Source organism: Callionymus lyra, chromosome 12, assembly GCF_982586985.1.
Source record: "Callionymus lyra chromosome 12, fCalLyr1.hap1.1, whole genome shotgun sequence".
In the NCBI taxonomy this organism is placed as follows: domain Eukaryota; kingdom Metazoa; phylum Chordata; class Actinopteri; order Syngnathiformes; family Callionymidae; genus Callionymus; species Callionymus lyra.
The window spans coordinates 26813827-26838401 of NC_141829.1; the positions used below are offsets into that span (position 1 = coordinate 26813827).

At 46.2% G+C, this 24575-nt stretch overlaps 1 protein-coding gene across 3 annotated transcripts in view; it reads left to right on the forward strand.

Moving 5' to 3' along the window:
* Positions 1-19226, forward strand: part of LOC148068822 (interleukin-1 receptor type 1-like) — a 35051-nt gene extending 15825 nt beyond the window's left edge. For 2 of the 3 annotated variants that reach the window (XM_087804545.1, XM_087804544.1), the window contains exons 4-12: positions 12995-13163; positions 13499-13671; positions 13758-13822; positions 13901-14027; positions 14517-14656; positions 16393-16539; positions 16683-16844; positions 18004-18201; positions 18510-19226. In XM_087804545.1, the coding sequence (XP_087660671.1) occupies positions 12995-13163; positions 13499-13671; positions 13758-13822; positions 13901-14027; positions 14517-14656; positions 16393-16539; positions 16683-16844; positions 18004-18201; positions 18510-18691 (1363 nt within the window). In that variant the 3' untranslated portion in view covers positions 18692-19226. The remainder of the gene's footprint in view (positions 1-12994; positions 13164-13498; positions 13672-13757; positions 13823-13900; positions 14028-14516; positions 14657-16392; positions 16540-16682; positions 16845-18003; positions 18202-18509) is intronic. The other variant, XM_087804546.1, reaches the window with a different exon arrangement.
* Positions 19227-24575: the final 5349 nt, after the last annotated feature.

The window sequence follows — 24575 nt, forward strand, 5'->3', positions numbered from 1 at the left end:
GAGGCTCCTACTTGTGCAGACTCATTCTTCTCCTCCCAGGCTCCTACTTGAGCAGACTCCTTCTTCTCCTCTGAGGCTCCTACTTGTGCAGACTCATTCTTCTCCTCCCAGGCTCCTACTTGTGCAGACTCCTTCTTCTCCTCTGAGGCTCCTACTTGTGCAGAGTCCTTCTTCTCCTCTGAGGCTCCTACTTGTGCAGACTCCTTCTTCTCCTCTTAGGCTCCTACTTGTGCAGACTCCTTTTTCTCCTCTGAGGCTCCTACTTGTGCAGACTCCTTCTTCTCCTCTGAGGCTCCTACTTGTGCAGACTCCTTCTTCTCCTCTGAGGCTCCTACTTGTGCAGACTCCTTCTTCTCCCCTGAGGCTCCTACTTGTGCACACTCCTTCTTCTCCTCCCAGGCTCCTACTTGTGCAGACTCCTTCTTCTCCTCTGAGGCTCCTACTTGTGCAGACTCCTTCTTCTCCTCTGAGGCTCCTACTTGTGCAGACTCCTTCCTCTCCTCTGAGGCTCCTACTTGTGCAGACTCCTTCTTCTCCTCTGAGGATCCTACTTGGGCAGACTCCATCTTCTCCTCCCAGGCTCCTACTTGTGCAGACTCCTTCTTCTCCTCTGAGGCTCCTACTTGTGCAGACTCCTTCTTCTCCTCCCAGGCTCCTACTTGGCAGACTCCTTCTTCTCCTCCCAGGCTCCTACTTGTGCAGACTCCTTCTCCTCTGAGGCTCCTACTTGGGCAGACTCCTTCTTCTCCTCCCAGGCTCCTACTTGTGCAGACTCCTTCTTCTCCTCCCAGGCTCCTACTTGTGCAGACTCCTTCTTCTCCTCTGAGGCTCCTACTTGTGCAGACTCCTTCTTCTCCTCCCAGGCTCCTACTTGTGCAGACTCCATCTTCTCCTCTGAGGCTCCTACTTGTGCAGAGTTCTTCTTCTCCTCTGAGGCTCGTACTTGTGCAGACTCCTTCTTCTCCTCCCAGGCTCCTACTTGTGCAGACTCCTTCTTCTCCTTTGAGGCTCCTACTTGTGCAGACTCCTTCTTCTCCTCTGAGGCTCCTACTTGTGCAGACTCCTTCTTCTCCTCCCAGGCTCCTACTTGTGCAGACTCCATCTTCTCCTCTGAGGCTCCTACTTGTGCAGACTCCTTCTTCTCCTCTGAGGCTCCTACTTGTGCAGACTCCCTCTTCTCCTCTGAGGCTCCTACTTTTGCAGACTCCTTCTTCTCCTCCCAGGCTCCTACTTGTGCAGACTCCTTCTTCTCCTCCCAGGCTCCTACTTGTGCAGACTCCTTCTTCTCCTCTGAGGCTCCTACTTGTGCAGACTCCTTCTTCTCCTCTGAGGCTGCTACTTGTGCAGAGTCCTTCTTCTCCTCTGAGGCTCCTACTTGTGCAGACTCCTTCTTCTCCTCTTAGGCTCCTACTTGTGCAGACTCCTTTTTCTCCTCTTAGGCTCCTACTTGTGCAGACTCCTTCTTCTCCTCTGAGGCTCCTACTTGTGCAGACTCCTTCTTCTCCTCTGAGGCTCCTACTTGTGCAGACTCCTTCTTCTCCCCTGAGGCTCCTACTTGTGCAGACTCCTTCTTCTCCTCCCAGGCTCCTACTTGTGCAGACTCCTTCTTCTCCTCTGAGGCTCCTACTTGTGCAGACCCCTTCTTCTCCTCTGAGGCTCCTACTTGTGCAGACTCCTTCTTCTCCTCTGAGGCTCCTACTTGTGCAGACTCCTTCTTCTCCTCTGAGGCTCCTACTTGGGCAGACTCCATCTTCTCCTCCCAGGCTCCTACTTGTGCAGACTCCTTCTTCTCCTCTGAGGCTCCTACTTGTGCAGACTCCTTCTTCTCCTCCCAGGCTCCTACTTGTGCAGACTCCTTCTTCTCCTCTGAGGCTCCTACTTGTGCAGACTCCTTCTTCTCCTCTGAGGCTCCTACTTGGGCAGACTCCTTCTTCTCCTCCCAGGCTCCTACTTGTGCAGACTCCTTCTCCTCTGAGGCTCCTACTTGGGCAGACTCCTTCTTCTCCTCCCAGGCTCCTACTTGGGCAGACTCCTTCTTCTCCTCCCAGGCTCCTACTTGTGCAGACTCCTTCTCCTCTGAGGCTCCTACTTGTGCAGACTCCTTCTTCTCCTCCCAGGCTCCTACTTGTGCAGACTCCTTCTTCTCCTCTGAGGCTCCTACTTGTGCAGACTCATTCTTCTCCTCCCAGGCTCCTACTTGTGCAGACTCCTTCTTCTCCTCTGAGGCTCCTACTTGTGCAGACTCCTTCTTCTCCTCCCAGGCTCCTACTTGTGCAGACTCCTTCCTCTCCTCCCAGGCTCCTACTTGTGCAGACTTCTTCTTCTCCTCTGAGGCTCCTACTTATGCAGACTCCTTCTTCTCTTCTGAGGCTCCTACTTGTGCAGACTCCTTTTTCTCCTCCCAGGCTCCTACTTGTGCAGACTCCTTCTTCTCCTCTGAGGCTCCTACTTGTGCAGACTCCTTCTTCTCCTCCCAGGCTCCTACTTGTGCAGACTCCTTCCTCTCCTTCCAGGCTCCTACTTGTGCAGACTCCTTGTTCTCCTCTGAGGCTCCTACTTGTGCAGACTCCTTCTTCTCCTCTGAGGCTCCTACTTGTGCAGACTCCTTCTTCCCCTCTGAGGCTCCTACTTGTGCAGACTCCTTCTTCTCCTCTGAGGCTCCTACTTGTGCAGACTCCTTCCTTTCCACTCAGGCTCCTACTTGTGCAGACTCCTTCTTCTCCTCCCAGGCTCTTACTTGTGCAGACTCCTTCTTCTCCTCTGAGGCTCCTACTTGTGCAGACTCCTTCTTCTCCTCTGAGACTCCTACTTGTGCAGACTCCTTCTTCTCCTCCCAGGCTCCTACTTGTGCAGACTCCTTCTTCTCCTCTGAGGCTCCTACTTGTGCAGACTCCTTCCTCTCCTCCCAGGCTCCTACTTGTGCAGACTTCTTCTTCTCCTCTGAGGCTCCTACTTATGCAGACTCCTTCTTCTCCTCTGAGGCTCCTACTTGTGCAGACTCCTTCTTCTCCTCCCAGGCTCCTACTTGTGCAGACTCCTTCTTCTCCTCTGAGGCTCCTACTTGTGCAGACTCCTTCTTCTCCTCCCAGGCTCCTACTTGTGCAGACTCCTTCCTCTCCTTCCAGGCTCCTACTTGTGCAGACTCCTTCTTCTCCTCTGAGGCTCCTACTTGTGCAGACTCCTTCTTCTCCTCTGAGGCTCCTACTTGTGCAGACTCCTTCTTCCCCTCTGAGGCTCCTACTTGTGCAGACTCCTTCTTCTCCTCTGAGGCTCCTACTTGTGCAGACTCCTTCCTTTCCACTCAGGCTCCTACTTGTGCAGACTCCTTCTTCTCCTCCCAGGCTCTTACTTGTGCAGACTCCTTTTTCTCCTCTGAGGCTCCTACTTGTGCAGACTCCTTCTTCTCCTCTGAGACTCCTACTTGTGCAGACTCCTTCTTCTCCTCCCAGGCTCCTACTTGTGCAGACTCCTTCTTCTCCTCTGAGGCTCCTACTTGTGCAGACACCTTCTTCTCCTCTGAGGCTCCTACTTGTGCAGACTCCTTCTTCTCCTCTGAGACTCCTACTTGTGCAGACTCCTTCTTCTCCTCCCAGGCTCCTACTTGTGTAGACTCCTTCTTCTCCTCTGAGGCTCCTACTTGTGCAGACACCTTCTTCTCCTCTGAGGCTCCTACTTGTGCAGACTCCTTCTTCTCCACTAAGGCTCCTACTTGTGCATCTCCTTCTTCTCCTCTGAGGCTCCTACCTGTGCAGACTCCTTCTTCTCCTCGGAGGCTCCTACTTGTGCAGACTCCTTCCTCTCCTCTGAGGCTCCTAATTGTGCAGACTCCTTCTTCTCCTCTGAGGCTCCTACTTTTACAAACTCCTTCCTCTCCACTCAGGCTCCTACTTGTGCAGACTCCTTCTTCTCCTCGGAGGCTCCTACTTGTGCAGGCTCCTTCCTCTCCTCTGAGGCTCCTACTTGTGCAGACTCCTTCTTCTCCTCTGAGGCTCCTACTTGTGCAAACTCCTTCCTCTCCACTCAGGCTCCTACTTGTGCAGACTCCTTCTTCTCCTCTGACGCTCCTACTTGTGCAGACTCCTTCTTCTCCTCCCAGGCTCCTACTTGTGCAGACTCCTTCTTCTCCTCTGAGGCTCCTACTTGTGCAGACTCCTTCTTCTCCTCTGAGGCTCCTACTTGTGCAGACTCCTTCCTCTCCTCTGAGGCTCCTACTTGTGTAGACTCCTTCTTCTCCTCTGAGGCTCCTACTTGTGCAGACACCTTCTTCTCCTCTGAGGCTCCTACTTGTGCAGACTCCTTCTTCTCCACTAAGGCTCCTACTTGTGCATCTCCTTCTTCTCCTCTGAGGCTCCTACCTGTGCAGACTCCTTCTTCTCCTCGGAGGCTCCTACTTGTGCAGACTCCTTCCTCTCCTCTGAGGCTCCTAATTGTGCAGACTCCTTCTTCTCCTCTGAGGCTCCTACTTTTACAAACTCCTTCCTCTCCACTCAGGCTCCTACTTGTGCAGACTCCTTCTTCTCCTCGGAGGCTCCAACTTGTGCAGGCTCCTTCCTCTTCTCTGAGGCTCCTACTTGTGCAGACTCCTTCTTCTCCTCTGAGGCTCCTACTTGTGCAAACTCCTTCCTCTCCACTCAGGCTCCTACTTGTGCAGACTCCTTCTTCTCCTCTGACGCTCCTACTTGTGCAGACTCCTTCTTCTCCTCCCAGGCTCCTACTTGTGCAGACTCCTTCTTCTCCTCTGAGGCTCCTACTTGTGCAGACTCCTTCTTCTCCTCTGAGGCTCCTACTTGTGCAGACTCCTTCTTCTCCTCTGAGGCTCCTACTTGTGCAGACTCCTTCTTCTCCTCTGAGGCTCCTACTTGTGCAGACTCCTTCTTCCCCTCTGAGGCTCCTACTTTTGCAGACTCCTTCTTCTCCTCTGAGGCTCCTACTTGTGCAGACTCCTTCCTTTCCACTCAGGCTCCTACTTGTGCAGACTCCTTGTTTTCCTCCCAGGCTCCTACTTGTGCAGACTCCTTCTTCTCCTCTGAGGCTCCTACTTGTGCAGACTCCTTCCTTTCCACTCAGGCTCCTACTTGTGCAAACTCCTTCCTTTCCACTCAGGCTCCTACTTGTGCAGACTCCTTCTTCTCCTCTGAGGCTCCTACTTGTGCAGACTCCTTCTTCTCCTCCCAGGCTCCTACTTGTGCAGACTCCTTCTTCTCCTCTGAGGCTCTTACTTGTGCAGACTCCTTCTTCTCCTCTGAGGCTCCTACTTATGCAGACTCCTTCTTCCCCTCTGAGGCTCCTACTTGTGCAGACTCCTTCTTCTCCTCTGAGGCTCCTACTTGTGCAGACTCCTTCTTCCCCTCTGAGGCTCCTACTTGTGAAGACTCCTTCTTCTCCTCCCAGGCTCCTACCTGTGCAGACACCTTCTTCTCCTCTGAGGCTCCTACTTGTGCAGACACCTTCTTCTCCTCTGAGGCTCCTACTTGTGCAGACTCCTTCTTCTCCTCTGAGACTCCTACTTGTGCAGACTCCTTCTTCTCCTCCCAGGCTCCTACTTGTGCTGACTCCTTCTTCTCCTCTGAGGCTCCTACTTGTGCAGACACCTTCTTCTCCTCTGAGGCTCCTACTTGTGCAGACTCCTTCTTCTCCTCTGAGGCTCCTACTTGTGCAGACTCCTTCTTCTCCTCTGAGGCTCCTACTTGTGCAGACTCCTTCTTCTCCTCTGAGGCTCCTACTTGTGCAGACTCCTTCTTCTCCTCGGAGGCTCCTACTTGTGCAGACTCCTTCCTCTCCTCTGAGGCTCCTACTTGTGCAGACTCCTTCTTCTCCTCTGAGGCTCCTACTTGTACAAACTCCTTCCTCTCCACTCAGGCTCCTACTTGTGCAGACTCCTTCTTCTCCTCTGAGGCTCCTACTTGTGCAGACTCCTTCCTCTCCTCTGAGGCTCCTACTTGTGCAGACTCCTTCTTCTCCTCTGAGACTCCTACTTGTGCAGACTCCTTCTTCTCCTCGGAGGCTCCTACTTGTGCAGACTCCTTCCTCTCCTCTGAGGCTCCTACTTGTGCAGACTCCTTCTTCTCCTCTGAGGCTCCTACTTGTACAAACTCCTTCCTCTCCACTCAGGCTCCTACTTGTGCAGACTCCTTCTTCTCCTCTGAGGCTCCTACTTGTGCAGACTCCTTCCTCTCCTCTGAGGCTCCTACTTGTGCAGACTCCTTCTTCTCCTCTGAGGCTCCTACTTGTGCAAACTCCTTCCTCTCCACTCAGGCTCCTACTTGTGCAGACTCCTTCTTCTCCTCTGACGCTCCTACTTGTGCAGACTCCTTCTTCTCCTCCCAGGCTCCTACTTGTGCAGACTCCTTCTTCTCCTCTGAGGCTCCTACTTATGCAGACTCCTTCTTCTCCTCTGAGGCTCCTACTTTTGCAGACTCCTTCTTCTCCTCTGAGGCTCCTACTTGTGCAGACTCCTTCTTCTCCTCTGAGGCTCTTACTTGTGCAGACTCCTTCTTCTCCTCTGAGGCTCCTACTTATGCAGACTCCTTCTTCCCCTCTGAGGCTCCTACTTGTGCAGACTCCTTCTTCTCCTCTGAGGCTCCTACTTGTGCAGACTCCTTCTTCCCCTCTGAGGCTCCTACTTGTGCAGACTCCTTCTTCTCCTCCCAGGCTCCTACCTGTGCAGACACCTTCTTCTCCTCTGAGGCTCCTACTTGTGCAGACTCCTTCTTCTCCTCCCAGGCTCCTACCTGTGCAGACACCTTCTTCTCCTCTGAGGCTCCTACTTGTGCAGACACCTTCTTCTCCTCTGAGGCTCCTACTTGTGCAGACTCCTTCTTCTCCTCTGAGACTCCTACTTGTGCAGACTCCTTCTTCTCCTCCCAGGCTCCTACTTGTGCAGACTCCTTCTTCTCCTCTGAGGCTCCTACTTGTGCAGACACCTTCTTCTCCTCTGAGGCTCCTACTTGTGCAGACTCCTTCTTCTCCTCTGAGGCTCCTACTTGTGCAGACTCCTTCTTCTCCTCTGAGGCTCCTACTTGTGCAGACTCCTTCTTCTCCTCTGAGGCTCCTACTTGTGCAGACTCCTTCTTCTCCTCGGAGGCTCCTACTTGTGCAGACTCCTTCCTCTCCTCTGAGGCTCCTACTTGTGCAGACTCCTTCTTCTCCTCTGAGGCTCCTACTTGTACAAACTCCTTCCTCTCCACTCAGGCTCCTACTTGTGCAGACTCCTTCTTCTCCTCTGAGGCTCCTACTTGTGCAGACTCCTTCCTCTCCTCTGAGGCTCCTACTTGTGCAGACTCCTTCTTCTCCTCTGAGGCTCCTACTTGTGCAAACTCTTCCTCTCCACTCAGGCTCCTACTTGTGCAGACTCCTTCTTCTCCTCTGAGGCTCCTACTTGTGCAGACTCCTTCTTCTCCTCCCAGGCTCCTACTTGTGCAGACTCCTTCTTCTCCTCTGAGGCTCCTACTTGTGCAGACTCCTTCTTCCCCTCTGAGGCTCCTACTTGTGCAGACTCCTTCTTCTCCTCTGAGGCTCCTACTTGTGCAGACTCCTTCCTCTCCACTCAGGCTCCTACTTGTGCAGACTCCTTCTTCTCCCCTGAGACTCCTACTTGTGCAGACTCCTTCTTCTCCTCCCAGGCTCCTACTTGTGCAGACACCTTCTTCTCCTCTGAGGCTCCTACTTGTGCAGACTCCTTCTTCTCCTCGGAGGCTCCTACTTGTGCAGACTCCTTCCTCTCCTCCCAGGCTCCTACTTGTGCAGACTCCTTCTTCTCCTCTGAGGCTCCTACTTGTGCAGACTCCTTCTTCTCCTCGGAGGCTCCTACTTGTGCAGACTCCTTCCTCTCCTCTGAGGCTCCTACTTGTGCAGACTCCTTCTTCTCCTCTGAGGCTCCTACTTGTACAAACTCCTTCCTCTCCACTCAGGCTCCTACTTGTGCAGACTCCTTCTTCTCCTCTGAGGCTCCTACTTGTGCAGACTCCTTCCTCTCCTCTGAGGCTCCTACTTGTGCAGACTCCTTCTTCTCCTCTGAGGCTCCTACTTGTGCAAACTCTTCCTCTCCACTCAGGCTCCTACTTGTGCAGACTCCTTCTTCTCCTCTGAGGCTCCTACTTGTGCAGACTCCTTCTTCTCCTCCCAGGCTCCTACTTGTGCAGACTCCTTCTTCTCCTCTGAGGCTCCTACTTGTGCAGAGTCCTTCTTCTCCTCTGAGGCTCCTACTTATGCAGACTCCTTCTTCTCCTCTGAGGCTCCTACTTGTGCAGACTCCTTCTTCTCCTCTGAGGCTCCTACTTGTGCAGACTCCTTCTTCCCCTCTGAGGCTCCTACTTGTGCAGACTCCTTCTTCTCCTCTGAGGCTCCTACTTGTGCAGACTCCTTCCTCTCCACTCAGGCTCCTACTTGTGCAGACTCCTTCTTCTCCCCTGAGACTCCTACTTGTGCAGACTCCTTCTTCTCCTCCCAGGCTCCTACTTGTGCAGACACCTTCTTCTCCTCTGAGGCTCCTACTTGTGCAGACTCCTTCTTCTCCTCGGAGGCTCCTACTTGTGCAGACTCCTTCCTCTCCTCCCAGGCTCCTACTTGTGCAGACTCCTTCTTCTCCTCTAAGGCTCCTACTTGTGCAGACTCCTTCTTCTCCTCTGAGGCTCCTACTTGTGCAGACTCCTTCTTCTCCTCGGAGGCTCCTACTTGTGCAGACTCCTTCTTCTCCTCTGAGTCTCCTACTTGTGCAAACTCCTTCCTCTCCACTCAGGCTCCTACTTGTGCAGACTCCTTCTTCTCCTCTGAGGCTCCTACTTGTGCAGACTCCTTCTTCTCCTCCCAGGCTCCTACTTGTGCAGACTCCTTCTTCTCCTCTGAGGCTCCTACTTGTGCAGACTCCTTCTTCTCCTCCCAGGCTCCTACTTGTGCAGACTCCTTCTTCTCCTCTGAGGCTCCTACTTGTGCAGACACCTTCTTCTCCTCCCAGGCTCCTACTTGTGCAGACTCCTTCTTCTCCACTCAGGCTCCTACTTGTGCAGACTCCTTCTTCTCCTCTGAGGCTCCTACTTGTGCAGACTCCTTCTTCTCCTCTGAGGCTCCTACTTGTGCAGACTCCTTCTTCTCCACTCAGGCTCCTACTTATGCAGACACATTCTTCTCCTCTGAGGCTCCTACTTGTGCAGACTCCTTCTTCTCCACTCAGGCTCCTACTTGTGCAGACTCCTTCCTCTCCTCTGAGGCTCCTACTTGTGCAGACTCCTTCTTCTCCTCTGAGGCTCCTACTTGTGTAAACTCCTTCCTCTCCTCCCAGGCTCCTACTTGTGCAGACTCCTTCTTCTCCTCCCAGGCTCCTACTTGTGCAGACTCCTTCCTCTCCTCTGAGGCTCCTACTTGTGCAGACTCCTTCTTCTCCTCCCAGGCTCCTACTTGTGCAGACTCCTTCTTCTCCTCTGAGGCTCCTACTGGGGCAGACTCCTTCTTCTTCTCCCAGGCTCCTACCTGTGCAGACTCCTTCCTCTCTTCCCAGGCTCCTACTTGTGCAGACTCCTTCTTCTCCTCTGAGGCTCCTACTTGTGCAGACTCCTTCTTCTCCTCTGAGGCTCCTACTTGTGCAGACTCCTTCTTCTCCTCCCAGGCTCCTACTTGTGCAGACTCCTTCTTCTCCTCTCAGGCTCCTACTTGTGCATACTCCTTCTTCTCCTCCCAGGCTCCTACTTGTGCAGACTCCTTCTTCTCCTCTGAGGCGCCTACTTGTGCAGACTCCTTCTTCTCCTCTGAGGCTCCTACTTGTGCAGACTCCTTCTTCTCCTCTGAGGCTCCTACTTGTGCAGACACCTTCTTCTCCTCTGAGGCTCCTACTTGTGCAGACTCCTTCCTCTCCTGTGAGGCTCCTACTTGTACAGACTCCTTCTTCTCCACTCAGGCTACTACTTGTGCAGACTCCTTCTTCTCCTCTGAGGCTCCTACTTGTGAAGACTCCTTCTTCTCCTCTCAGGCTCCTACTTGTGCAGACTCCTTCTTCTCCTCTGAGGCTCCTACTTGTGCAGACTCCTTCTTGTCCTCTGAGGCTCCTACTTGTGCAGACTCCTTCTTCTCCACTCAGGCTCCTACTTGTGCAGACTCCTTCTTCTCCTCTGAGGCTCCTACTTGTGCAGACTCCTTCTTCTCCTCTGAGGCTCCTACTTGTGCAGACTCCTTCTTCTCCACTCGGGCTCCTACTTGTGCAGACTCCTTCTTCTCCTCTGAGGCTCCTACTTGTGCAAACTCCTTCTTCTCCTCTGAGGCTCCTACTTGTGCAGACTCCTTCTTCTCCTCTGAGGCTCCTACTTGTGCAGACTCCTTCTTCTCCTCCCAGGCTCCTACTTGTGCAGACTCCTTCCTCTCCTCTGAGGCTCCTACTTGTGCAGACTCCTTCTTCTCCTCCCAGGCTCCTACTTGTGCAGACTCCTTCTTCTCCTCTGAGGCTCCTACTTGTGCAGACTCCTTCTTCTCCTCTGAGGCTCCTACTTGTGCAGACTCCTTCTTCTCCTCCCAGGCTCCTACTTGTGCAGACTCCTTCTTCTCCTCTCAGGCTCCTACTTGTGCATACTCCTTCTTCTCCTCCCAGGCTCCTACTTGTGCAGACTCCTTCTTCTCCTCTGAGGCGCCTACTTGTGCAGACTCCTTCTTCTCCTCTGAGGCTCCTACTTGTGCAGACTCCTTCTTCTCCTCTGAGGCTCCTACTTGTGCAGACACCTTCTTCTCCTCTGAGGCTCCTACTTGTGCAGACTCCTTCCTCTCCTGTGAGGCTCCTACTTGTACAGACTCCTTCTTCTCCACTCAGGCTACTACTTGTGCAGACTCCTTCTTCTCCTCTGAGGCTCCTACTTGTGAAGACTCCTTCTTCTCCTCTCAGGCTCCTACTTGTGCAGACTCCTTCTTCTCCTCTGAGGCTCCTACTTGTGCAGACTCCTTCTTCTCCTCTGAGGCTCCTACTTGTGCAGACTCCTTCTTCTCCACTCGGGCTCCTACTTGTGCAGACTCCTTCTTCTCCTCTGAGGCTCCTACTTGTGCAAACTCCTTCTTCTCCTCTGAGGCTCCTACTTGTGCAGACTCCTTCTTCTCCTCCCAGGCTCCTACTTGTGCAGACTCCTTCTTCTCCTCCCAGGCTCCTACTTGTGCAGACTCCTTCCTCTCCTCTGAGGCTCCTACTTGTGCAGACTCCTTCTTCTCCTCCCAGGCTCCTACTTGTGCAGACTCCTTCTTCTCCTCTGAGGCTCCTACTTGGGCAGACTCCTTCTTCTTCTCCCAGGCTCCTACCTGTGCAGACTCCTTACTCTCCTCCCAGGCTCCTACTTGTGCAGACTCCTTCTTCTCCTCTGAGGCTCCTACTTGTGCAGACTCCTTCTTCTCCTCTGAGGCTCCTACTTGTGCAGACTCCTTCTTCTCCTCCCAGGCTCCTACTTGTGCAGACTCCTTCTTCTCCTCTCAGGCTCCTACTTGTGCATACTCCTTCTTCTCCTCCCAGGCTCCTACTTGTGCAGACTCCTTCTTCTCCTCTGAGGCGCCTACTTGTGCAGACTCCTTCTTCTCCTCTGAGGCTCCTACTTGTGCAGACTCCTTCTTCTCCTCTGAGGCTCCTACTTGTGCAGACACCTTCTTCTCCTCTGAGGCTCCTACTTGTGCAGACTCCTTCCTCTCCTGTGAGGCTCCTACTTGTACAGACTCCTTCTTCTCCACTCAGGCTACTACTTGTGCAGACTCCTTCTTCTCCTCTGTGGCTCCTACTTGTGAAGACTCCTTCTTCTCCTCTCAGGCTCCTACTTGTGCAGACTCCTTCTTCTCCTCTGAGGCTCCTACTTGTGCAGACTCCTTCTTGTCCTCTGAGGCTCCTACTTGTGCAGACTCCTTCTTCTCCACTCAGGCTCCTACTTGTGCAGACTCCTTCTTCTCCTCTGAGGCTCCTACTTGTGCAGACTCCTTCTTCTCCTCTGAGGCTCCTACTTGTGCAGACTCCTTCTTCTCCACTCGGGCTCCTACTTGTGCAGACTCCTTCTTCTCCTCTGAGGCTCCTACTTGTGCAAACTCCTTCTTCTCCTCTGAGGCTCCCACTTGTGCAGACTCCTTCTTCTCCTCCCAGGCTCCTACTTGTGCAGACTCCTTCTTCTCCTCCCAGGCTCCTACTTGTGCAGACTCCTTCCTCTCCTCTGAGGCTCCTACTTGTGCAGACTCCTTCTTCTCCTCCCAGGCTCCTACTTGTGCAGACTCCTTCTTCTCCTCTGAGGCTCCTACTTGGGCAGACTCCTTCTTCTCCTCCCAGGCTCCTACCTGTGCAGACTCCTTCCTCTCCTCCCAGGCTCCTACTTGTGCAGACTCCTTCTTCTCCTCTGAGGCTCCTACTTGTGCAGACTCCTTCTTCTCCTCTGAGGCTCCTACTTGTGCAGACTCCTTCTTCTCCTCCCAGGCTCCTACTTGTGCAGACTCCTTCTTCTCCTCTCAGGCTCCTACTTGTGCATACTCCTTCTTCTCCTCCCAGGCTCCTACTTGTGCAGACTCCTTCTTCTCCTCTGAGGCGCCTACTTGTGCAGACTCCTTCTTCTCCTCTGAGGCTCCTACTTGTGCAGACTCCTTCTTCTCCTCTGAGGCTCCTACTTGTGCAGACACCTTCTTCTCCTCTGAGGCTCCTACTTGTGCAGACTCCTTCCTCTCCTGTGAGGCTCCTACTTGTACAGACTCCTTCTTCTCCACTCAGGCTACTACTTGTGCAGACTCCTTCTTCTCCTCTGAGGCTCCTACTTGTGAAGACTCCTTCTTCTCCTCTCAGGCTCCTACTTGTGCAGACCCTCACCCTCCCCTTAGGCTTTTACCTCCTGCTGCACAAGGGAGGCTTAAAAACCCAATGGAAATTCAAACATGTCCAATCATTGTGACAGTTAAACCATACACTAAACATATTAAGTTAGACCGTTTTCCAGTAATTCAAATTGATAGGCTCATAATCTGTCTGAACCCATTTTCCTCTGTCCTATCCCTATCTCTGTATTTTAAGGAAGGGAAGGGAATGGAATCGACCGGATTTTCACTTGGTTGTGTCTGATGAAGTGTGTCCACCTCCGGCCATTACACAAACCTTACCCTTTAATAAAAGAATCAACCTTTATTGCCATCAGAAAGAGGTCCTAAACCTGAGTAACACGATCAAGATAAAGTGGCTGAAAGTAAGTAAATATTAGTCAAAACTTTGTATCTGTTTATCCCTCCAACATATGGCCGACCTCATAAAATCAACAAAGAGGTTTTGATAACTGTTATTAACTTGTATACAAGAATGGATTACAATGAACTAAAAGAGAAAGTTGTAAATTTGGATTAATAAATGTTCCTGAGAATATTTTACCATTTTTATAATTAAGAAATAATAGGGTTATTTTTTCCATTAATAAATCTTCATATCTTAGTATATACTGTATTTATATATATATGCTGAATAAAATAAAATATATATACTTACAATGCAGATCCCTGACATTTGCTTAAACTCTTTGTGACACAGGAATGCCTCTCATGGAAGTACCCAGAAAATTCTGTATTGGTGAATACAACTGGTTTGTTAAAACTTCCTTCTGCCACCAAGAGAGACTCTGGGAGCTACACTTGCTTGGTATCTGTCAGCATTAATGGCAGCACATTCACGTCTGCACGCAGCATCCATCTCAGCATAAAGGGAAGTATGTTCTTTCATCTTCAAAACAACTTAATAATAATGAATAAGCACAGAGTGTATTTTTTTTTAATAGATGAATGGTTTCCTTAAGTTCAGTAATTGCTGCGCCCCGGTTAGTGTCTCCAGAGCATCAAGAAAAACAAGTGGACTATGGTAGGTACTAAGAACATCAACTATCATTTTCCAAAGCAACTATTCAGTAAGACTAATGAATCTTGGTTGTGGTTGAAGGCTCCAGGGTGGAACTCGAGTGTTCGGCCGATGTCACCTCGAGTGAGAACGACACTTTTATGTACTGGACCATCAATAACAGTTTTGTTGAGCATGATAAGCTTATTTACAATAAGACGCCAGTATTGTGAGTTTTGGTCTTTTCTTCTTTTTTTGTGACAGCAGTAGTAGTTGTTGAGGTTTGACGAAGATAATTTTAATTTCACTTAAATAAATCTACAAATGGGCCTTAACATGTATGCTTTTGTCAATTAAGGTTTTCACTGTCTGTTGTATCTTGAGTGAAAAACAATTACAAATGCACACAAAGAAAATGGAGAAGTTTCTCAGACAGAAATACCCTGGTGCTAACTAGTGGAGTCCTAATATAATAACACCCATTTACACATAAACTTCAGTTGTATTATAACTCAATAAAACAATTGTGAAATAATACAATTATACTATTAACACTCAACTCATCTTGACTGAAAGATGTTTACTGTTGAAAATACAATACAAGCTCTTGTTTGGCTAACTAGAGGTTTATGGTTTGGTTTAGCTTATAATGTTGATACAAGAATACTACAGAATAATACAGGAGGGTAGATTAAATTAATTCTTTTGTCTCTTGCAGCATTTCCAGCAACGGAAGGGTGATTGGAACTACCTCTCTGACCGTGTCTAAAGTTCTCAAACGGCATCTAAATGTTCCCTTTAATTGCATCTTCGAAAACCCAGCTGGACGATGTCATGGTGTCGTGTTCCTTCGCGAAGGTATCTGTTGTGTTACTTAAAACATATTTTCACACATTTTCCTGTTGTTTCCAAATAATCGGGCAAAGTGTGCTCATTAAAGAAATAGCCCCAAATTCCAAAGCTGTGAAAGTATGAGATTTTTAACAATGACCATCTATTTGAATTAAAAACAAAACATGCATGAACCAAATGATCTATTCAATAGATTACAACACAGCTAGAACCTGTCAGTAAAATATAAATAAAAGTGACTAACTTGTGTTTTTGACCTATGATCCATGAGTTTCACCCGGAGAAGGTTGGCGGGGGGGCATGCAAGGCCGTGCCTCAGGCACACAACAGGAATTTATGTGTTTCTCTAACACCAGGAAATAAAACCAATTGTGTTAGCAGGAAAACCCTCCCTTGTGTATTCCTAGGAAACATTTTTTCTACTGTGACCTTCCCCTACGTATTACCATGTAACAACACAGGATCACAATAGTGCTGTTATGTAATCTCTAGATTTACAGGAAAGATATGTCCATGAGGTTTAACTTTTAGTCGACCAGAAGAGATTCCATCACAGCATCTCATGATGGTATAAATAGGTTACAACACTCTCAATTACGACAAAAGGACCATTTGTGGTGTGTTTTGCATTTTAATTTCTATTGATTTTTTTTTTTTCCATAAACAGAAAAACTTCCAGATTATGGTCCATCTTGTATGTGTCTGACCAAACACACCAAACATACCTTGGACTAATGTGAGCAACGTTTTATTAAGAGAATCAAATTACAGCATTTCCATTTTCCTTATATACTTCTTAATAATTACCTTAGCAAACAATAAAACTGAAAACAAATGTGTAGTATGTTAACGCCAACTTGTAACTCTAAATTAGAAAACCAGGCTTAGCTTGAAATGTGTGCGTGAAGCTCTTGCTGTGCACAGACAGAATAGTTCTGTTTATACATTTTGTTTTATCAACAACAGAAAACACTTTAAATAAGGCTGCACACTCCGTTAGTCTTCAAACCGTTTAGAAGGTTATTATTTTTTATATGTTTCTAAAACAAAACATGTAATGACATTCAAACACATAACTCTCTCTGACGCTCGCGGGTCGTTATCACAGACATCTCCACGTAATGGACAACAAGGCATGACAATCCATCTAGCCGACATTTTCTAGCGGCTCCCATCCTATTTCACATAATACAAAACTTACCCACCAAAGCATTCAGTGAAGGGTTCAATTCAAACTTTTATTTTTTTTAAATTAAACAGGTGATGTATTTGTTTTCAATTTATAAACACAAAACCATGTGAGAACACAAACTCACTGTCAATTAACGATTTGGCAAAACTGAGATGTACCTGCAGATTGTGAATTTCTTCTGGTCCACTGACCGTCCAAAGTGATCTTTTGGGAAAAAATTGTCCCCTTTCGTTTTCATCCAAATAATGCTCCTCATTCTTCAGGAAAAATACAAACATAGTACAAATAAAATACATTTTTGTAGCTGCTCCATCAACACTGATTTAAATATTATCCATTGATTGATTCCATTATGCATTGCATGACACAAATGTGATTAACATCCTAACATAAGGTTTTAATTACATACAATAAAGAGGATCAAGAGAGTCAAATGTTCTTAGAAAATAAATAAATATCATTTTACCTTCAAAGTGCAATGGATTTTTTTTTGCAACCAGGATTTTAACTCACAATTGATATACAAGTTTTGATTTCTCCTTGTCTGCAGTGGACCACAGCTCTTTCTACAAGCTGATGTCTTCCTGCCTCACTGTACCCTTGGCTGTTTTAGCTCTGGCTGCCTGCTTCTTCTACAAAAGAATTGACATTGTGTTAGCCTACAGGAAGTTTCTGAAACACACTGGAAATGTAAAAGGTAAACCTTCTGGCTGAGCCTCAAATTTATTTGTGATTTCTTGTCCAGAACTGTTCATATATTCACAAATTATTACTATTCTTACTTTGATAACATGTTTAAATAATTGTTTAATTTTTTTCTTTTTACAATTTTTTTTACAGCAACAGATGTAGGTGTTTATGATGCCTACGTGAGCTTCCACAATTTAAAAGGGCCTTCTTCAGAGAAGCCTGAGCGATTTACTCAATTATTGACAGAAAAGCTTGAAAAACAACATGGATACTCTTTGTACATCAGCGGTCGTGATGACCTCCCTGGAGAAGGTCAGGTGACACAGTTCTAACTCACAGAAACAGATCTCATACTCATCAGCAAATCTATCAGCCTGAGGGTTTAATACATCATAAAGGTGTGTCTTAGGTTATGTCCTAGTGCAGTAATACTTTGTTTAGTCATCTTGCTTTTGAATTCAACAGAAGAAACTTTGTTGACGATCATTTCATACTAAATATCTATGGATAGTCACAACATTGTGTTACAGGCCCTTTTACCAGCCATTTAAGTCAAATATTTCAAACTCAAGGCCCAGTGACCAGGTCTGGCCCATAAATTAATTTTATATGGTCAGTCGGATGGTTGTAAGTAAGTAAGTAAGTAATTTATATTTGTAAGGCACTATTCACAGACCAGTGTCACAATGTGTTAAAAAACAGAACAATACACAGTTAAAACTTACTTTGAAAGGTCAAGACAACCCAGTGACAAACACTGCAGCGAGTGGGACCATCAGTAGATTCTGATCCACAGACCTCAGAGCCCGAGCTGGGGTGTAAGGCTGGATCAGATCAGTGATGTAAGGAGGAGCCTGATCATGAATAGCTCTGAAAGTAAGAACCAGAATTTTAAAATTGATCCTGAAAGAAACTGAGTTTTAAGGATCGGGGAAACGTCAGTTTTCCTACAGAGTGGACCAGAATTCTCACTGCAGAGTTTTGTTTTAACTGCAGGCGAGACAGCTCCTTCTTGCTTAGACATGAAAATAAACATGTCAAAACGCGAAGAATCAAGTGCATGGATTATAAAGTAAAAGCAATTTGTTAATTGTTTAATAAAGATTGACAGACACAAATATGATTTGGATATAAAGAGCCCCCAAGAATGAAAAATACCATAATACTACTTCCTGATAAATATACATTTAGTTTGGCCAACATCTAAAATTTACCTTACTTACTTACTTCACCAGGATGAGCACTTTACTGTACTTTACTGTACTACAACGCTCTACAAATATAAATTACTAACTTACTTACTACATCTTGTAGACACTAACAACAATTGGGATCAGACCCCAACCTAGTCAGGAGTAGGCAGTCCACAATACACATATTAAAGATGATTGCACCAGTGTAACCCACTGCAGCCCTGTTCAACATAGGCCGATGAAAATATATTGACATCCACTGTCATTTGTTTCCACAGCAAAGCATGAAGTCATTGCTCAAACCATGAGAAAGAGCCGCAGGCTGCTGCTCATTTTGTCAGCACAAGAGTCGTCATCCACAAATGAGGAAAACAAGGAGCATCTCTTACCTTATGAACAAAGCCAGTACGAGCAAACACTTGGCCTATACGATGCTTTGACCCACAATAACCTTAAAGTCATTCTTGTGGAAATAGGTGAGGAGTGAAACACTTGAACTTGATTTACTGAAATGTGTAAATCAGGTGTAGCTCTATTGAATCTTACTTATTGAACCATTCTTTAATTTAGCAAATAATTAGTCAATTTATCGTTACATTCATATTTAATCATGTGAAATGCAAGGTTGATTTCACTTTTTAGGAATTGTACTAAAGATGTGTAGGTAACAATGGTGCACAAAACCTGTAAGAGCAGGTTGTCTTTAAAAAAAAAATGTGACTTATAAATTGTTCCCTTTTGTTTATATTTATTGATAGATACTACATTTAATCTTGTTTCTCAGATGGCCCTTTGGATTACAGTCATCTTCCCGAGTCTATACAATATATAAAGAGGAAGCAAGGAGCTCCGAAGTGGAAAACAAAAGTTTCTTCTGGGAATAGACAGTCAAATAGAAGGTTTTGGAAAGAACTTTTATTCTACATGCCATCTGTACCAGCAGATGGAAGCCAAACCATAATCTGACGATGTGTGAAAGAAATATTGCTTCATTACAATATTAATGTGTTTTAAACTACTTACTGCATTATCACAATATTAATGTGTTCAAAACTGCTGACTGCTTTACCACAATGAATATGTGTTTGAAACCGCTGATTGCTTTAACAAGAAACTGCTGATTGATTTGACACAACTGCTGATAGCTTTGACACTGCTGATTGCTTTGACACAATGCGTATGTGTTTAAAACCACTGCTTTACTACAATACATAATTGTTTGAAACCTCTCACAAGAGGGGTCAACTAAAGAGCAAGTGGAAAACAGGAAACTAGGTGAGAGGGAGGATGAGCAGAGGACCTTGTTATGAGCAGGTGCACCATAACCTTGACTGATATCTGTAAGATACCATGACTGAACTGTTTGAAACTGCTCTTGATGTAACCCTTCACAATGTATCCTATTCTGAAGAAACTAAATAAAAGAGGAGGGACGCAAGGCCTTCGTCAGCAGTTTGTGAGAACTGACTTCCGCGTTGGTTCTGCTGTCCCCTACGGAGTGAAGACAAACTCTTGCTGGTGTGAGTCTGAATCTTTTGCTATTGAACTAATTTGTCTGTGAAACTTTGTGAACAGTTTTTCTGACACGATGCAAAAAAAAAAACGGATTCCAAAGCGAATTGTTACATATTGGATCTCATTTATAAAGTGTTCGATTGGAATCTGGGATTAATTGCGTTGTGACAACACTCTGACCCAATCGGGGTCGAGCTTGGCTGTGAACTGGACACCCTTCCTGCTCAGAATGAGCGGCTGGTTGTGGTTGATGACCTTGTCAGCTCAACGGATACCAACATGGAGAGGTTGTCCGCTCGGCTTGAAAGATCATTTGGCCATTTGGAATCGCTATTAGTGATGGGATCCGCAGTTCTTTTGACTGTACTGAATCACTAGAATCAGTTCATTAAAAGGATTCGTTCAAAAGATTCGTTCAGTTCGTTCGTTCACCAAATCACCAACTCAGCGCTTATGGAGCCCTGACTGCAATTTCTTCTGAACGCAGCCAAACAATCCGTTACTAGGTTTAATGATTCAGACCCGAGGTTAACATTCACTGCACTTGAGTAATCGCTATAAAAGGATCACAACGCAGAGTCGCTTCCGTGAATCAGTGGAATGTTGATTGTGAATGGGTAGTCAAATGTTCCCCGCTCTTAGATCAAGCGAGTAATTTAAACTTTATATTTTGATTATCTTTTAGCATTTATTTACGTATATGTATATAATCATTTTAATCCAACAACTATGAGGCTGTTGAGAGACTGAAGGTGGAAAAAAATGTTTCAGCCTGTCAGGTGTTATTTCAATCTGAACTACCCCAGTCTTTTATTTAAAATATATTCTGGAAAGTCATGCTCTGCCACCCACTCATCTCCCCGCGGACTCTGAATTGCTCTCTGGACCAGCTCCCAAGGCCACGTACCACCTGAAGGCAATGACTGGAGCACTGACTGGAAGAAGGTAAACAAATTTGTGCACTATGACACACCGCATACGTCGTTTCTTCTTCTTCGCCCCCACTTGCAGCTGTCAGGACCTGTGGAGTGCTAAACAGGTTTTTTAGCATTGCTAAACTTTCTTATATTTACTCCTCCCAATATATTACCCAGTGCCAGGCAGGGTGGGACAGGGCGGCTGCATGCAGAACTGTCACATTACTAATCCATTGCAGATTGTTTTGAGGGTGATGTAAGGAAATTACAACTTTACTGTAATCAATCATCTAGATTTAGCAAACATTTCAAATAGTCACTTGATTAACTGATAATCTTACATATTTAATTCATATAAAATAATCCTTTTCTTGCATTGCATTCACTGACTGCAACAACTCACAGGCCCAGGTCACAAAGCCTTGCACACACACAGACAGATTAAACAATCCCAGATTCCCAGCAAGTCTGTGGACACATGTATGAGAACTTACACTGAAAAAAGACACAACAGGCCAGCAAGTCGCTTGGAACAGATTCTCTCTGTAGAAGACAACAACCTTTGGTAAATATCCACGACGACCACGTGCGACGGCCATCTTAGAATCAAGTGTTTACAGTTACTGACCAATCCTACATGTATATTTGACTAGAGGCGTTAACCTGAATATTCTACTATAAATATCCACCATTTTGTGAGATCTTTGCGTTCTGGCATTTGAAGACATCTGCGATAGATCTCTCTGCTTGCTAGCGCCCGTGATCACGTAAGTTCTTGTCTCTGACTTTTGCATAATTCACTAAACGAGAATGACACATGGTCGAATGGTCACATGACAACCATCTATCAGAGCCTTCATGGACGATCATACTGTAACCACAGCCTCAGTGCCAGGTTGCAGGTGGATTCTTCAAGGCCTCGAGCAGATCACTTGGGCAAGAATGAGCTTCAAGCCTGTTAACTCCAGGGCCTTAGTCTTAAGGAAAGGAAAAGTGGCTGACCAGTTCCGCTTTATGCTGTGAGACACCAGGATTCCAACAGTTTCAGAGAAGCCGGTGAAAAGCATTAGCAAGCTCTTCACTGCCATCTGAAGGACATAGCTGCACCTTAGGGTACTTGCAATGACCTCAATACATGGCTCTCTGCAGTAGACAAGTCAGGACTTCCTGGAAAGTTTAAGGCCAGGATGCCTCCCTCGTCTCCTCTTGCCATTGCTCATCTTTTAAGTCCCAATTACCACCGTGGAGAGCTTTGAGTGGAAGATCAGCCAATTCCCGCGCAGGTGGCTGGTCCTACCACAGAGTTTTAGTAGCTTATATTGGCTTCTTCGGCCATTCCACCAAGCTACAGCTTCCCTTCAGCAGTCTGGCAGAGGAGTGCTACTCAACCGAGACCTGGCTGATACAAAGGTCCCCACAGCAGGAGTAGAGGTCAGGACAGGAAGACAGTGGCAGGACTGCAGCACAGCACCCTGGTGGGCACATTGGCCATCGGGTTGGTGGGATTTGGCAACAATCCTAAAGCGTGCTACAGTAAAGCCAGTGGAAAGGAGAAGCGGAAACTCATCCAGGAGGAGGTACAAGAAGAGGTGGAGTAAGCTCACTTCAGCAGAAGGGTGGGCATGTCCAAGCAGTTTGCATGGACTAAGTGGGAGCATACAGCTGGCTGGATGATCAGCTGGGAAGAACTCTGGAAAGCAGAGCCTCACCATTTCAATTTCCTAATCCAGTCAGTGTATTATGTCCTTCCTAGCCCTGCTAACCTGTTCACCTGGTGGACTCACCGGCTTTCCAACTCTGAATAAAAATACGATCATTAGAGCACATCCTCAGCTGCTGCTCAAAGGCCTTGGGAGATGTGCGTTATCATTGGCGCCAAGACCAGGTCCTGAAGGCAGTAGCCGACACCATGTGCACTGGCATTAACATCAGCAAGTGGCATCACCCAGCCAAGTCTGCAATCGCCTTTGTCCGAGCCGGTGTAGGTACAATTTCGGTCCCCCCTACAATATCGGTCCCCCCACTTCCTACGTGATGACGTCACACGCTGCATATGCGAACATCTCTTTAAAATATTTTTTATGGGTTAAAGAAACATCAACAGAATGTATGATACTTTTTACCACACATAAAACTTCACATGAATCATAGATGACATATCCATAATATGTAGTATACATACAACAAGTTACTCCTATTCAAGTCACCCATCAGTTAGATATAAGAAGAACAGTCATACAAAGGCAAATCAAACGAAAGAAAAATAAATAAAAGAATACGAAAAAAAACTAAAAAAACAAAAAAAACATCAACAACCTTTACCTTGAGACAAATTAAGATAGAGCTAAACATTCAGTTCGACAGTATGTGTATTCAGATTGGGCATCTCAATTATACTTTTAGTATTCTTTTGATACATCAAGAAGATACAATAGAGGTTCCAGAGGAATGTCTTTTGCCATGATAGTCTTGATCTCGCCCCCAATATTTGTCCAAAACGTCTGTTTGCTTGGACAGTCCAAGAATATGTGAGAGTGATCACCAACCATTCCACACTTCCTCCAACACATATCATTGGTTCCATCTTTAAACTTACTGGTCACTAACAGAGTTCGAAAGAACCTCATTTTTATTTTCCAATCAAATTCTTTCCATATTTGGCTTCCGATTCCTTTATGGCAGCCTACAATCCTATTTTCCCGAATGTCATCTTCCAAAATAGTATTCAATTCAAGTTCCCATTGCTGTTTAATGTGAAGAGTGTTATCTGTTGTATCAGTCAGTAGTCTTTTATATATCTGAGACTCAAGTTTCTTTGGTGGTACAACATGTTTGAATACCAGAGAAAAGAAATTCTCAATTCTTCCTTCATGATGTTCCCCAGATCTTTATGTTTTGTAATATAATTTCTTATCTGCAAGTAACGGAAAAGGTCACAATTTTGTAAATTATGTTTGTTCTTAAGTTTTTCGAAGGATTTAAAATAATTTCCTTCATAAAGTTGGTCAATTATTTCCAGTCTATTTCAGGGTCTTTAACCACCCAGGCCACCAAGGCTCTAAGCTGCGCTGCCCAGTAGTAAAGTTTTAGATCGGGTAGGCCAAGGCCTCCTTTATCTTTTGGTGACATCAATATTTTTAATCTGATTCTTGGTCTTTTGTTTTGCCACATAAATTGTGATATGAGTTTGTTGATGAAATTAAAGGTGGTGCTTGGGACAATGATTGGGAGAGATTGAAATAAGAACAGGAATGGAGGGAGAATGTTCATTCTTATGGTCTCGATTCTGCCAAACAATGACAACGGTAGCATGCTCCATCTGTTAATGTCCTTTTTTATTTCCTTTATCAAAGTGTCATAGTTGGAAGAGAATAGTTGTGAAAATATCTGAGATAGATTAACTCCAAGATATTTTAAACCATTTCCAGGCTGTTCAAATGAAACCATGTTATCAAGTTGGGTTGGCCATTCACCCTTAATCATCATCAATTGAGACTTTGTCATATTAATCTTATATCCTGAGACGGAGCTGTATTGGTCTAGATTTTGTAATAGTGCAGGGATTGATGTAATTGGTTCCTCTAGAAATAATAATATATCAACTGCAAAAAGTGCAAGTTTATGTTCTTTTTTTCCGTTATCCAATATTTATTTTATAGTGGGGTTACATCTGATTAGCTCAGCCAATGGTTTGATGCTGATGGCGAATAATGTTGGAGAAAGGGCATCTCTCTGACGTGTACCACAGCCCAAGGTGAAAAAATTGGAGCAATGCCCATTAACCCGAACTCTTGATTTAGTATTTTTGTAGAAAACTTGAATCCACTTTCTGATGTTTCATTGAAGCCCATATGTTTTAAGGTATGTTGGAGAAAAACCCAGTCAACCCTGTCGAAGGCCTTTTCTGCGTCTAAGCTAAGGAACATTGACGTAGTTTCTCTTTTGTATACGGTTGACTGCAAGTTAAGAGCTTTTCTGATGTTGTCAGTACCTTGTCTGTTTTTAATAAAACCTGTCTGATCTGGTTTTAATAATTTATGAATATAGTTCTGTATCCTGTTTGATATAATAGATGTCAGAATTTTAAGATCAACACAGAGGAGGCTAATAGGTCGATATGAGGCACATAAGGTTGGGTCTTTATTTTCCTTGTAAATTACGCTTATTAATGCCTCTGACCATGAACCTGGTGGATCGCCCTTAGTCAGGGCATAGTTATAGATTCGGCAGAGAACTGGACATAACTCACTGATACATGTTTTATAGTATTCGGCAGGGAAGCCATCAGTACCTGGTGCTTTGTTGTTTTTAAGTTTAAGAATGGTGTTTTTGATTTCCTCTTCTTTTACGGGTGAGATGATCATATCAGCCTCTTCTGTTGTCAAACTGTTTAGTTTCACTGATTCAAAAAAGATTCA